General features: G+C 50.6%; 1 protein-coding gene across 12 annotated transcripts in view; it reads left to right on the forward strand.

The window, feature by feature from the left end:
* The window catches only part of MSI2 (musashi RNA binding protein 2), a 203,923-nt gene that overhangs the window by 67,448 nt on the left and 121,228 nt on the right, over positions 1-15,247 (forward strand). For all 12 annotated transcript variants that reach the window (XR_010349416.1, XR_010349414.1, XR_010349417.1 and 9 more), the window contains one exon: positions 2,995-3,087. Coding sequence is in view for 8 of the 12 variants with exons in the window: in XM_064394863.1 (XP_064250933.1) it covers positions 2,995-3,087 (93 nt within the window). In the remaining 4 variants the exon portion in view is untranslated. The remainder of the gene's footprint in view (positions 1-2,994; positions 3,088-15,247) is intronic.

A 15,247-nucleotide genomic window follows, 5' to 3' on the forward strand; every position in this document is an offset into this window, starting at 1 on the left:
TTCACAGTGACCCAGACCTCCTGCAGTCCTCAATAAAACATGGGCTTGTGATTGATTCACACAAATCGCTTCCTGTTATCCAAAGCCCACTGTTCCAGCCAGGACAGGGCAGGTGGGGCTGCTGCAGAGGGTCCAAGCCCACCAGGGCTTCTGTGGCACCATCGTTGTAGCCCCCAGAAATATTCTGAATTTACTCACAGGAGAAGGCAGAGATCCTCAGTGACTTTCACTGGGGGAGCTCAGGCTGGCAGGGTGTGCTCCAGGTGTGTCCAGGCTGCATGTCCAGTGCCACACAGTGTCTAATGCTGCAGAGAGGGGAGGCCACAGCAGCACAGGTGTGCCAGCTGTGGGGAGCAGCTCACCTGGCAGAGGGCAGGGAGGGAATCGGGGCAGCTGCTGGGCAGGGGCTGGCCATGGTGGCTCTGTGGTGAGGGGTGTCCCCTGCAACTGAGGGGGAGCAGGCTGCTCCTGGTCCCACCTGCCCGTGTCCCTATTGCCCATGTCCCTGTGCCCGTGTCCCTTCTGCTCCTGGTCCCTGCTGCCTGTGTCCCTGCCATCCATGTCCCTGCTGCTCGTGGTCCCTGCTGCCCTTGTCCCTGCTGCTCCTGGTTCCTCCTGGTCCCTGCTGCCCCTGTCCCACCTGCCCATGTCCCTGCTGCCTGTGTCCCTATTGCCCATGTCCCACCTGCCCCTGTCCCTGCTGCCCCTGTCCCTCCTGCCCCTGTTCCCCCTGTCCCTCCTGTCCCTGTCCCTCCTGTCCCTGTCCCTCCTGTCCCTGTCCCTCCTGTCCCTGCTCCCCGTGTCCCCCCTGCCCAGGCTGCGTGCTTTGGGCCAGCTGAGGCCGTGCTGCCTCGTGCCCCAGGTGGAGGGGAGGCAGCAAATGCTGCTCTAGAGGCACGTCAGGGTGTGCATTTTCTGTCCTGGTGCTGGGGGGAACGGGGGGAACAAAGCAATTGAGCAGTCTCTTCAGGGAAATGTGGATTGTAACAGCAGACTTAATTTTGTGCTTCGCTCTGGTACCAAAGAGCTGATTTCTGAAACCATTTCCCAGCTCACAACGCATCTCTGGGCATTAAAATGTTGTGAATTTGCTTGTCATTACCAATATTTTCTTTGACTGAAGCTATTGAAACAAAGTGATCTTTTTTTTTTTTCCTATAACCTTCAATCTTGCTTCTAAAAGCAGTAGCTCTCTTTTTCTTTCTTTCTTGGTCAAATATAAAAATGATGATAATTTCAAATACTGCTTTAGAATAATTGCTTTCCTCCCTCTTTTGTATGACAACAGAAGCTTGGCCTGATCTTAAATCAGATGCTGGCAGGCAGAGGGCTCTTGACAGCCCTGCAAAATCCTTTAGTTACAAGTCGGCTTTAGCCAATTCTTTATTTGTAAATGACAATTTTCTACAGAAAAGTATATGCTTGGGCTTCAATTTTGGAGCCCTAGATTGCAGCCAGGAAAAAAATAATTGAATTTTTACACATTTTTTTTCCCTTCCTCTCTTTTTCTTCCTAACTTTAAAAAAAAAACCCAAACAGAAAAAGTGAGGCTGTGTAAGGTGTGATTGGAGCTGGTTGAGGGGATGTCTGCCCTGGCTGATGTGCAGGCTGTGGGACAGGAGTGATGTTAATTTGTTCTTGCTGGCAGGGTTTGGGGCTGCTGCAGGCTCTGTGTGTGATGCCCCAGCCCTGTGGAGGTTACCTGTGTGTGTGACAGGGTGACCTCGGCGTGCAGCAGCTCTGGGCTGGCCTCAGGAGCCCTCACCAGAGGCATCTCCAGAGCCTGTAGTGAGAGAGCCAGGGCATGATGAGCCTTGCAGGCTGGTCCCTGTGCCTCTGTTCAAGCAGCAGCTCCTGCCTCTGGACTTAGGGGCTTTTCCCCCTTTTCCTGGCAGTCTCTTCCCCCAGTTTGCAGAGTTCAGTGCCCGGGGGTGCTGTGGGGTGTTTGCTACCTCCCTGAGCTGGGCAGGGCTGACTCCAGCCCCTGTCCCTGTGGGTTGGCTGTGCTGGGCTGCTCAGAGAGGGCTGGAGCACTGCCCTGCCTCTGCCCTCTCCCGTGGTGACCCCACAAAGATCAGCTGGTGTGGGGTCAGCCCACCAGGCCAGGCTGGCTTTGTGTGCCCGGGCTGGTCCTGCCCATCCTCGGGAGCTGCGGGTGGTGGGCTCTGCCCTGGGGATGCAGCAGGAGGGGCTGGTGCTCAGCTGGGGCTGGGGAGCACGGGCAGGTTCCTGGGGGCTCCTGGGTGGGTTCCTGGGGGCTCCTGGGTGGGTTCCTGGGCAGTTCCTGGGCAGTTCCTGGGCAGGTTCCTGGGGGTTCCTGGGCAGGTTCCTGGGCAGGTTCCTGGGCAGGTTCCTGGGGAGGTTCCTGGGGAGGTTCCTGGGCAGTTCCTGGACAGGTTCCTGGGCAGGTTCCTGGGGGTTCCTGGGCAGGTTCCTGTCTGCCCTGGGGATGGTGGTTCCACGAGCCTGGGCTGTGGTGGCTGGAGATGTTGTGTCAGCAGCTCTGTCTGTCTTTCATCATTTGATTGCTTTAAAAGTAACGGTGCAAGTTCCTTTTAAACTGACCCGTGGAAACTTAATAACACATCACTTGGGTTTGGTGTAATTGCCTTCGCCTGCCAAGGAGCATTCAGCCTGTCTGTAGGGAGAGGAGGGGCAAAGGCACCTCTGCTTGAGACAGGAGCTATGAAGATGCAATGCTGGGACTCCTTTTGCACTTTTATTTGCATTGAGAAGCACAATAAAAATCATTTATTAAAAAAAAATATCCGGGGGCTAAAGTTGTTATTGAGAGCCTTTACTCAGCCATCTCTCAAATAAAAACAAAACAAGACAGAGAAAGAAGTATCTAATCAAATCGAATTGAAATTGCTTTTGTAAAGAAATATTCTCATTATCTGGGTTAGGGATGGGATCTGAAGAATATTTCTTTTTTCCACATATTGTTTGAAATAATCTGGTTAAACCATATGCTTGTCTTGTAATTTCTTACAGATGGTCACAAGAACAAAGAAAATATTTGTAGGTGGATTATCGGCTAATACAGTAGTGGAAGATGTGAAGCAATACTTTGAACAGTTTGGCAAGGTAAGTTCTGCCCAAGTGAGCACTACATAGTTATTCTTTCTTCCCTTTCTTTTTGAAGTGTGTTTTGAAAAACAAAAGTGCATTGAGGACTGAGCTCAAAGGAGGGCCAAGTTTTTGCCTTTCCGTGTCATTTCTTGAAGCCTCTGGGATTCCTTCTCTGTTTGTTGCTTGTGTGTGTACAACATTGCCAACACTGTTTACTTCCACTAAAGAAAAAAGCATCACTGGGAGGTGAATCTGTGTCTGTGCAGGAAGAATGTGACCCTTAGCTGAATGATTACACAGTTGTCTTCTCCATAAAATCAGCCTTCTGTTAGCCCCGATTCCAGTGGCAAAAAGGGCAGATAGACGTATTGGAGAGCTCGTTAATTTGTGAAAATGCCTGAAGGAACCACGTGAAAAGCAAGAGTAATGTAGAAGTCACTAGAATATCCACTTAATTTCTTACTAGAAAAACCTTCTGCAAGTATGTGTAGGATGCTGGCATCATTGAAAAATAAAAAACAACAACAACAAAAACGCACAAAAACCCCCCCAAAAAACAACAAAAAAACAACCAAACAAAAAAACCCACAAACAAACAAAAAAAACCCCCAAACAAACAAAAAAAAACCCAAAAAAACCAACCAAACAAAAAAACCCAAACAAACAAACAAAAAAAAACCACCCACAAAAGAACCCCTCACCAAAACCCCAAAAGAAAGAAGTGTGTGCAGAGAAGGAGATCTGAACCTTGCCAGAATAGTCTTTGCTGTGATGTGACAGCTCAAGCCCCCTGTCCAGGCTTAGTCTGGTGCTTAGTGACACTGCAGCTTCCATGGAGCTCCCTGGGTCCCCAGGGCTTCTGGACAATTGTCAGGAGTGCCGTGGGTGATGAGCTCACTGAGCTGCCTGCTCTGAGAGCAGTTTGTGGCACCAGCTTCTGCCAGCCCTGCTGGCCACGGGGCTCCTGGGTCCCAGTTCCCTGGGTCCCAGCTCTGTGGGTCCCAGCTCTGTGGGTCCCAGCTCCGTGGGTCCCAGCTCCGTGGGTCCCAGCTCCGTGGGTCCCAGCTCCGTGGGTCCCAGCTCCGTGGGTCCCAGCTCCCTGGGTCCCAGCTCCGTGGGTCCCAGCTCCCTGGGTCCCAGCTCCATGGGTCCCAGCTCCGTGGGTTCCAGCCTAGCAGCTCCATTCCTGCCTTTTGGAGTGCAGCAATTGATGCTTTAGATGCAAGATTGCGTGAGGACACAGCAGGGTATCCCAGAGCAGAGCTGCTCCCATTCCTTGTAGTTAGTTTATGTTTCTTTTATCTGCCCTGAAAAGCCTGAGCCAGGCAGGATTTTGTCGAGGGCTGAGGAGGCGAGTTTATAAATGGTTCCTGTGCTGGATTGATAGTTGTTTTGCAAACCAGTCATTTTATTTTCAATAATAATCTTCGATTCCGGCAGGATGTTTACAGCCTGCTGAGCCTTTTATTAAAGGATTACACGAGCTTTTGGATGTTTCTTCTGTAGTTACTTCTAATTGCAGAACTCCACTAACCTGTATTTTTCAAGTTAATAATAGTTTCAATATAAGTGCTTTGCATATTGTCTGGATGTTGTCTTAATATAGTCTTTTTAATTTCACCATCTGGTAGTTTCATGCTTGCAGTTTTACAGTCCCTGAGAATGCAGCAGCCAGGCTGTGTCTCGGGGCTGACTGGGGATTCGGGACGCTTTGGTTCTGCTTTCATGCTCTGCCATTCTTGAGACAGCCTAGCAGAGGTTTGCCTTCCCAAAGGCAGTACTTTGGAAAAATCTGGTGGTTTTTTCTTCAAGTGTCTTAATTTTGCAGGCTAAAAAATACAAGGAGCTGAAATTGCACAAGTTGGGGTCAAGGCAGGAGCCCATTGCCATGTCAGCACTGCTGGGGCTGTCCCCTGGGGCTGAGCTCCTGCAGGAGTCAGGCTGGCAGGGCTGGGTCCTGGCCTCCAGGTGACCTGTGCCACTGTCCCTGCTCCAGCTCGTCCAGGCTGTGTGACACTGCTGCTGTTTGGGGCAGAGGCTGCCTGGCTGTGTGACCGTGGCCTGACCTTGCTGCAGGTGTTGGGCTCTCCCCACAGCCCTGCTCTTTGGCAGCTGGGACTGTTTGGTTTCGGGGTGTTTTGGGGTGGCTCTCCTCAGGCTCTGCTTGTCAGGAGGTGCTCAGTGCCCCTTGGAAATGGGGAGCTGTGGTTCAGCTGAGTTAGAGGATTTGTTAACGTGCTGTGGTCAGTGGGATGCTGTGGTCAGATACAGGACCCAGGACTGGGAATCAATCCTTGTCCATCCCCCTTCCCTGCCCCTCCAGGACTTCCTTGCTGGACCCAGCCCTGTGAGGCAGGGCCTGTGCTCAGCACACAGCCTGGCTCTCCATCAGGCTGTGATCCACATCCACTGGCCAGCTCTGCCTTTGCTCAGAGCTTTCTCAAAATAAAGCAAATTGCATTACACAATTAATGTGAGAGGAGTTTGATAAGAGCATCTCAGGTGGTTTGCTCTTTGAAACACTGAGCTTATTTATCAGCATGGAAAAAATTGCTTGCAGACCACTGCAGCTCCTGAAATCTGTTTGCACTTGCTGTGGAGGGGAGCTCTGCAGCCAGGGGAGGCTGTGTGGGTGACTGGGGGCAGCTCTCAGAGCACAGGATGTGGGCACAGCAGCCACCAACTGTGGGGACAGCAGCCACCAGCTCCGGGGCCAGGTGGGCTCCCAGCTCTGTAACTGGAGCTGGCAGGAAGGGGCAAAGGGTTGAATGTGAAACTGCAGCTTTTTGAAAAGTCAGTGCCAGAACCTTCGTCTCCAGGAAAAGGAGGAGCTTTAGTAAACCCACCAGTGGAAGTGCCTGATGATACAGCACCAAAGTATGTGGCAATGATAATTCCTGAGACAGCTTGTAAGGTTTCTCATAGTGATTATTTTTTCTTTACCTAAAAGCCCAGGAGTCCTAAATTTCCTTTTGGGAAGGTGGGCATCCTTAGCTTCTGTAAGCTGTGGAAGAAAACTGGGAAAAAAGACCTGGGTGAAGCCAAAAGCCATCACAGAGCAGTGCAGTGAGCAGCCTTGTGACTGCTCAGAGCTGCTGGGGCTGGCCCTGTGCACCTGCAGTTGCTGTAGGGCTCCCCAGAGAGGCTTGGCAGGGTCTGGCTGCTGAGGAGGGGAAGGATTCTCCTTCCAGTCACTTCAGGGAGCAGAATCCATGGAGGACATGAGGAGGCTAAGCTGGGGGAATACCAAACTAAGCCATGAGCATTTACAAGCAGAAGGAGAAGGAAAAAAGCCATTGTGTTACTCCTGATCCTGACAGTTGTTTGCTGGATCCTCTCCTGTTTCAGTCAAAGATGTTTCAAACATTCTTACAAACAAAATAAATCCAGTGTCCATGTTGACCTGTCTGGGCTCTGCAGCACTGCCCTTGTGTGAAAAGCTGCTGAGACCAGGCTTTGAAAGAACTGAAATGAGAAGTGTTAGGGCTGAGGAGAGCCAGGGGAGCTCAGTGGGGCTGGCATTCCTCCCTCTGGAGGGGCCATGGTGCTGCCAGGGGCTGCACATCTGCCTGCTTCTGGCTGTTGGAGGGGTGGGAAGCGTGGAGCTCTGAGGCTGGGACATGCTGGAGCGTTTAAGGCATCAGGCATCATTTTAAAAAGGAAAAAAAATGCACCAGACTCCTCAAGCCTCACCTGGAGTGCTGTGAGCAGCAAAGCTCTGAGTGCTCCCAGGACGTGCATGTCCTGCACTGGGGCTGCAGCAGTGCCCAGGGCAGGCAGGGCTCAGGTGTGCCCAGGTGTGCCCAGGGCAGGCAGGGCTCAGGTGTGCCCAGGTGTGCCCAGGTGTGCCCAGGGCAGGCAGGGCTCAGGTGTGCCCAGGTGTGCCCAGGGCAGGCAGGGCTCAGGTGTGCCCAGGTGTGCCCAGGTGTGCCCAGGGCAGGCAGGGCTCAGGTGTGCCCAGGTGCTGCTCCCTGCACAGCTCCTGCAGGAGCTGCCCAGCCTTGTGCAATTACACTTCACATGGCCAACTGTGTAATTAGTTTGGAAGACTTATGCCTAGTCATTGGTTTATCCTAATCGGCTTTGGCTTTTCCCAACAACAAAGTGAGCTTATTTTCCTAAGCTGAAACAACTCTGCTCCCTTTGTTCCTCTCTTTTATTGTCTCATTCCTTTCATTCTGTTTTACTGCCAAAGTTTTGTTTCATTAGGCCTACAAGTCATTTCCAATCCAGTGGGCTGCTACAATGAGGCCTTTATAGCTCAGCTGCCCTGGTTCCCATGTCCCTTCTGGTCCAGAGCCAGCACTTGCTGTTTGACATGGGATTTTAACCCTTTGGCTGCCAGCTGCTGCTTCCCTCGGTGGGGCTGAGGCAGGCTGAAGCCCTGGTGGCTCGTGGATCCTGATGATTGCATGCAGGCATTAATTGATGGGGTAATGAGCTGCAGGTAGCGCCTTTGGGCCCAATAATGGGAACAGAACTCTGAGTAAAAACCTTCTTGCTGTAATGAGTCGTGGTGGGAACAGTCCTGGGAATGAAAAGGCCACTGTGTCCTTCCAGCAGGGTGGGAGCAGTTCTGGTGCAGGTATGTTCCACTTGTCCTGAGCTATGAGATCAGCCCATGTTGGACTGTTACTGTAGAAAAATCATGTTTTTCCATGCAGGAGAGAACACAAATTTAAATTTATCCTTTTTGGAACCTCAGTGGTGATGTTTGAAGGAGATGTGTGAAGTAGTTTTGTGGACAAACAATGCTTTTCCATATTGCTGTTGCAGAGTGCTGGAGGAGCAGTCAGTGCTGCTGGGGGTGGTCCCAGATGTTTTGCTTTCAATCTGAGAGCGTTGGCTCTTCAATTTCCCGTTCACAGTAATCCTAAAGTGACTTTCAGGGAAAGTGGGCTCTGGCACTTGTTTTTTATTTTAAATTTCCAGATGAAATTGGACCAGACCAGTGTGCATGAATTTTGTGTTCTGCCCTGGCTTGCTACGAGGTCCCTCAGACCTATCTAGCCATGTTTCAGCTTCACTTGGAATATGTTGTTTCTTTAGGAATGACTTTTAAGACAGGGAAACTTTGAGACAAGACAGGATTTCTGAATTACCTCTGTGGATTTGAAATGTTTTGTACAGTCACTTGTTATTTCCTGTGAGACACAGAACAGACCAGTGGAATAATAATAATAATAATATCTGAATTCTGAGATGGGATTTTTTTTTTCCTGTTGAGCTTTTGAAAATGTGTAGCTTTCTCATCTCTTCCTTCTGTGGCCTGACTTGGTGTCAGGTAGGAGAGAGGAGGTGTCTCCTCACACCTGGCCCAGCACAGCTCCCTGGTGCTGCCTCACCAGGAGCTGAGAACCCAAAACGTGAGAATGAGAATTCCCTCCTTTGGTTGCACCGTGCCCTGCATTACAGCGTGGCCCCTGGTGCAAACAACGACCAGTTTAACCTTTGGAAACACAACCTGTGCAGGGCAGTGCCTGTGCTTTCAGTGTCAGTGTGTCAGGAGGGAAGGAGTGGGATCCACGCTCAGGATTTCAGCCTAATCCCGTGGTTTACATCAGTCGCTTCCTCCCTGACAGCTGTGAAAATATAAATCAGGAAAACAGGAGAGGAAACTCCTCCTTGTTTGGCCAGGCTGCCTGGGTGTGAATGAGTTAATGCACTGCCCTGGTATTAAGCACTCCGTTGGTTTACTTTTCCCTGAGACCTGAGTATGGCCTCTGAAGATGTTTTTACAATAAAGTTGTTAGCATGAGAAAAGGTGGTTTTCTCACCATGGGTTCATTTGGGGGGGATTTGGAAGTCTGTGTGGAGCTGGGGCTAAGGCCAGAGTCGGGAGGTGCAAGGAATTCTGCTTGTATGAAAGTGAAAGCTCAGTTAATTTAGCCTTGGCAGAGAGTTTGGATTGTATTGTCACCTCAGTTGGACATTGATATGTAGATTTAACGGTCAATAGGAGACATGGATGGGCTGGCCTTAAAGCATTTGCTTTGCAGAAAAGTCATTTTTCAGTTTTGACAGATTGCTAGCCTTTCACATTTTTCAGCACTGTATTTCCCAGTTCAGTACTTGGGAATTGATTATGTTCTATGAAATGAAGGGATAAATTTGGACTTTTATTTACATTGTAGTCTGTAATAGCCGGAGTTCCCTAAACATTTGTGATGTGGAGTAAAACAGAATGTGATGGCTTTTTTTGCCTACTGCTGCCCTCAGTGCTCCCTTGCAGAGTCACTCCAAGCTCTGGGCCTGTCGTGGGACAGCTCAGAGCTCATCCTGTGCTTGTGTCTCACTCCTCTGCAGGCACCTTGGCAGAAGCTGCTTGATTTGGATCGCCTCATCTCCTTAAAGCAGAGCCAGCAATAAACAAACACGTCATTGTTTGCAGCTCCTGTGGCTTTGGGACAAGGAAAAGCAGAGTTTTTGGGGGCTGTTCTGTGGCAGGAGCAGCAGCTGCCCCCTCCACGCCTCTGCCCTGTGCTTCCACATGTCCCTACTGCCATGCTATGTCCGTGATGTGCCAGAGTATAATGAATGTTCCTTTAAATTTTAGCTTTGGCATGTGACGAGGGATCTGGGATATAGGGGTCCCTCATGGCCTAAAGCACTTCTTACTATTTCTTCTCCCTCCCACACATGCTTTTCTTTTTCTTTTTTTTTAAACAAACTGAGAAACTTGATCGTTGCTTAAAAAGCAGCCTCTGTTTTCATCCTGCCAGTGAGAAGCTGCACACAGGAAGTCAGTTTTGAGGTGGTCTGTAATAAGCCACATGCTTTGTGGAAGTGGTTTTGTTATAAATTAGATGTTGGTTTCTACCTGGGTTTTATGAAAAGAGGAAATGTTAAGGCAGGATTTGTGGGCACGAGGGCAGTATCAGAGCCCAGCAGAAGTTTGAAGTGCAGGTTTGTTTCCTTTCCTCCTCTGATGATGAAGTGCTGAGGAGGCTTCGTGCTGTAGCACCAGAGCCTGGGGAGATGAGTGAAACCAGTCATTATTCAGGGGCTGTGTTTGGGGAGGGCAAAGTTACATGAGAATACTCAGGTTTCCTCCTCCAACACGTGTGTGAATATTTTTTTGTGTCTTTGTCAGTTTTACCACTGAGCCAAACCCGTGGAAATTATCTATATCCTTTCTGAGACCCCAAGGAAGTCAATTTTGTTTTTCACCCCTGCTTTCATTTCGTACAAATGCAATAGGCTATATAAAATCCCTAACAAATTGAGTTAATCCTATTTGGTTTTTATCCCTGGAGCATTCCTGGGTTCAGCCCCAGCCAGGGGGGTTGTAGATGTAGGACTTCCCTGGAAGGAGATGATTTGGGATTGCTGTGGTGGAATCCCTGAGCTCCATTTGGGCCCATGGGTCTGGCTGGAGCTCTGCCCCTGCTTTCAGGAGATGGTGGTGTTAATCCCCTGCACTAGGCACCAGGTGAAATATCTGATGGACATTTTCAATATCTGCTGTGAAATTGCATCAGATTCCACTTTGGCACTTGTCTGGCAGTGCAGCCTCCCAGTTATTTCTGTGTGCTGCTCCTGCCATCCCTCCAGGGCACTGCTGCTCTTTGAGAGCTGCACTGAGGGGCCCAGGGCAAACCCAAAAAACCCCCAAAGCAGTGTTTTAGCAGTGGTTCTCTGATGAGAAAACAGCAGCAGTTATTAAACCTGGCGTGCTGTAATTGAAACCTGCACTCTCCTTCCTGCTGGCAGGTCTGGGGAGGCTCACAGCCCAGGTGAGCTGGTTAAATAAATCAGAATTGATTGGGGAGTCAGCATTTGATCAGTGCCATCATCCCCATCATGGACACTGAGTGATGGGGGACACCTGAGCCTGTTCTGAATGGTGCAGCTCTGAGTCTGGGCCACAAAGAAAAGGGCTCTCACAAGTGCCCAGGAGCAACTCCTAGAAACTGCTCCAAATGTGGAGAAGAGCACACCTTACTGGGAGCAGGTGTAATAATGCCTTTTCCAGGTGGCAATGAATGGCCACATTGATCAATCCTGGAGGTGAAATATCTGGGTTTTGCTCACATGTGGGATATTGAGGTGAGACCAGTTTAATTCAACTTAATTCTTCAGGGGTAGGACATGAAATTCATTTGATGTCCATCATACACATGTCTCTCTCTGTTAAAAACACCTTATATATTATTTTCTTAGGGGAAAAAAGTGCCTGCACATGTTTGGGTAGAAATGGAGTTGTGGCCAAGCATGAATCATGTCAGTCCTATCAATAATTGCCAGTCCTGGTGATACCTGCCAGCCCAGGGAGGGAGGGAGTGGGACAGTATATGTATTTATAAATATAACTGCAGAAACCAGGACAAGGGCAAAGTAGCTCAAATGAAGAGCCAATTAAGATAATCTAAGCAGAATGAGGATTAACTGCCTCTTAATCTGAAGGGCACCCAAAATGCTTGTGGCCAGTTTAGATCAAACAAGAGTTGTTTGTGTTTGGGACATCCACGAGGGGTTTGGGGTGAGCAGGAATGAACACGGGGTGCTCACCCCCTGCCCAGGGCACGGTGCTGTTGGAATGGCTCTGTGTGGCACAGAAGGAGCCTCTGGGCTGTGCTGTCACCTCCCTGGAAGGCTGGAGGAGTATTGGATATGTCACAAAGAAATGATGGCAGGTATGAGGGGAGTTAACATCTTGTAGTTTATCTTTCCCAGAAAGAGGAAAGCACTCAGACCTCTGTCAGGGAAGAAGCTGCTCTGGGTTTTCTTTTTAAAAAACACTTAAAAAACCATTTTATTTAACCATTTAGCCCTTGTTCCATTTGCTGCTGCTCCAAGTGAGGCGCCTGCAATGCGTGGTGGGGAAAGGGGGGGCACATTTGCACCCGTGTTCCTGGAGACGGAGCTCTTAAATTCCAGCCAACAGGAGCAGGGGCAGGATTCCCCTTGGAGCATCTGTTTGTTGTACTGCTGGCCTGACAGGGTGTGGTGGCTGTGTGCCCCTCAGGTGGGGGGCTGGCAGCTCCTGCTGGGTGTTTGTGGGGACCTGGGGCTGCCCAGACCCCGAGCTGGGCTCAGGGGGTGCCCAGACCCCGAGCTGGGGGTGCCCAGACCCCGAGCTGGGTTCAGGGGGTGCCCAGACCCCGTGATGGGACCAGGGGGTGCCCAGACCCTGAGCTGGGTTCAGGGGGTGCCCAGACCCCGTGATGGGACCAGGGGGTGCCCAGACCCTGAGCTGGGTTCAGGGGGTGCCCAGACCCCGTGATGGGACCAGGGGGTGCCCAGACCCTGAGCTGGGGCTGCCCAGACCCTGGAATGGGTTCAGGGGCTGCCCAGACCCCGTGCTGGGTTCAGGGGGTGCCCAGACCCCGTGATGGGACCAGGGGGTGCCCAGACCCCGAGCTGGGTTCAGGGGGTGCCCAGACCCTGAGATGGGTTCAGGGGTGCCCAGACCCCGTGATGGGTACAGGGGGTGCCCAGACCCCATGATGGGACCAGGAGGTGCCCAGACCCCGTGATGGGTACAGGGGGTGCCCAGACCCTGGAATGGGTTCAGGGGGTGCCCAGACCCCGTGCTGGGGGTGCCCAGACCCCGAGCTGGATTCAGGGGGTGCCCAAACCCCGTGCTGGGTACAGGGGGTGCCCAGACCCTGAGCTGGGTTCAGGGGGTGCCCAGACCCCAAGCTGGGTTCAGGGGGTGCCCAGACCCCGTGCTGGGCTCAGGGGGTGCCCAGACCCCGTGCTGGGGGTGCCCAGACCCCGAGCTGGGCTCAGGGGGTGCCCAGACCCCGTGCTGGGCTCAGGGGGTGCCCAGACCCCGAGCTGGGGGTGCCCAGACCCCGCTGGCTGTGCCCCCTCGCTGGCAGTCTCCGTGTGAGCTCTGTGGAGCTGTGCAGGTGAAGGTGCCCGTGTTGGATCTCTCCCTCTGCTGAGCGGTTTAGCGAGTTCAGATCCGTGCCACGTTAATTGTCAGGACTGGGAGGGTGGGAGCAGATTTCACCGGGGGCAATGGAAGAGTTCCAATGAATTTCCACTCTGTTTCACCGCTTGGCAAACCAGCACTTACTGTCACTTTGCATAAATAGGTTTATTTCAGAGGGTCAGCCGGCACCACTCCCCCTTCCCCTGCCGGCCCACCCTCCCCTGGAGGAGAGGAGGCCGACGAGCATTTAATTTCCCCAGCAGCAGGTGCTTGTCATCCATCTGAAGAAAGCTGCCAACATCTGGTGCAATTGCCTCGGCAAACGCAGTAACAAGGCGCCTGCAGTTCAAACGCAGAGAGAGCATTGCCTCTTTAATGATAACAAGCTGTTGGCTTCCCCTCTGAGATGAATTCATCTCACAGATGTTTGTCTAGTTTTGGCAATCTTATCACTATAGCTTTGGTGATTATGCTCAACTGGAGACTATTACTATAAAAGAAGTTTGAACTTGTTCCATTTTTGCATTATTTATTTATTTAGCCATTTATTTCTCTGCTTTCTGGATATAATTTGTATCAACAACTGTACTGTTGGTCCCATTACCCGAGTACCCTCAGATTTTTATTGCATCTGCTGAACAGTAGCTCGCTACTTGACTCCCACCGCTGGCAAATGTCTTTCAGCCACGCTGACGTTTTTAACATTCCCCATCAACAGCTTTGTGGTTTGAACCCTCTATTTAACACTACATTTTCTGGGATTACTTGGCGCTCGCTCTGTCTGTTCTCTCTAATAACTGCAGGATACTCGCTGGTTCTGCAAAGCGCGAGGCGCCAGGAATATTCTGGATATTCCGTTTGGGCAGCGGCGCTCGGTGACCTTGGCAGGGCTTTGTAATGACAGCACACGGCCCTCTTCATTGCTGGATCTCAAACATTTCCAGCCTCAGCGTGATCCCACGGACCATGGGGCCTGCAGGCTCAGGGCCCCAGTGCCTGTTTGCTTTTCTAACATGCCTGTTTTTCTTAAGGAGACAATTTCTCCCCGAACGTGTGGAATTTAATTCTGGTAAATAGGATTTATTTTTGGAAACGTGCTTGTGAATAGGTGACTCATGCCTGAATGAAGATGTGTCACTGTTGGTGGGGACACCACGTATATAATTTCTTAGGCTATAAATAGATGCCAGTCCAAGTACTGGTGACATGGTGGTGCTTCACACCGACTCGTTAGCTCAGCCTGGCTGCTGAGGAGAGTGTTTGGAGTGTCAGTCTCTCCTGCTGGAGCAACAATTTCTGCTGATGCTTATGGAATAACATCAGTAGATTGGTGGAATCCTGGGAGGGCTTTAATTGGCACAAGCAGGTTCCCGTGCTGCCGTCATGGGGTGTGCTCGTGTTCCCTCTCTCATTGCAGAGGGGGAGGAACTGAGTTTTGGGGTGTTTGGGTGCTTGTCAAAAGCCAGGGGTACCACCTGCAGGGTCCTGAGACTCAGAAACTGGGTTTGCTTGTTTGTTCCTACAGCTGAGGAGCCTTTAAGCTAAACACACAGGGTCAGATGCTGAAAGGAGCAGTCGCTTTTTCCCATTGTTGATGCTAAACTGGTTCCATGTTGTTGATGTTTGCTCAACACCACTTACCCACCAACACAGCACATATGGTTTAATGGCTGTCCTTTTTTGTGCTTCTGCTGTAGTTACAGTATTATTAAAAATCCATTAAATTTTGATGTACATCATAAAGTATGTGCTCCTGTGAATGCGAGCGCAGATAATTATTTCTGATGAATAAACCAAAAGGACAAGTATGTAAGAAGTTCATCCTGCAGCTTTCAATTTTCATTATATACATCTCCTGCAGGGGCAATCGTTGTGATGTTGCAGCTGGTTATTTCCGTGGCCTGGCTCTCCCTGGAGATGGATGATGACAGTGCAAACTTGAACCTGCACGAGTGCCAGCGTTTCTGTGGGCGTATTTGTAGATAAATGGTTAAGCAGGAGAGGTAACCCTTGGGAAGGCAGAGGGTGTGAAGAGGCTGCCACACAGCAGTGACTTCCTCTGTGTTGGTTCACTGTGCTGGGCTTTGTGGAATCTGGGAAAGTAACCCAATTATTTCTCATTAAAGTAACCCAGAAATGTAGCAACAAGCAAAGTGTCATTGCTAAAACACCACCAGGAAGCCAGGCAAGCTCTTCTTGGTGTCCAGGGCCTGAAGCAGGCAAGGGAATCATTAAAAATAATGCATTATAGTGTCCATAAAGTTTCCTGCAGTATATAATGGCCCACAGGGG

The sequence above is a fragment of the Passer domesticus genome, chromosome 19, assembly GCF_036417665.1.
Source record: "Passer domesticus isolate bPasDom1 chromosome 19, bPasDom1.hap1, whole genome shotgun sequence".
In the NCBI taxonomy this organism is placed as follows: Eukaryota; Metazoa; Chordata; class Aves; order Passeriformes; family Passeridae; genus Passer; species Passer domesticus.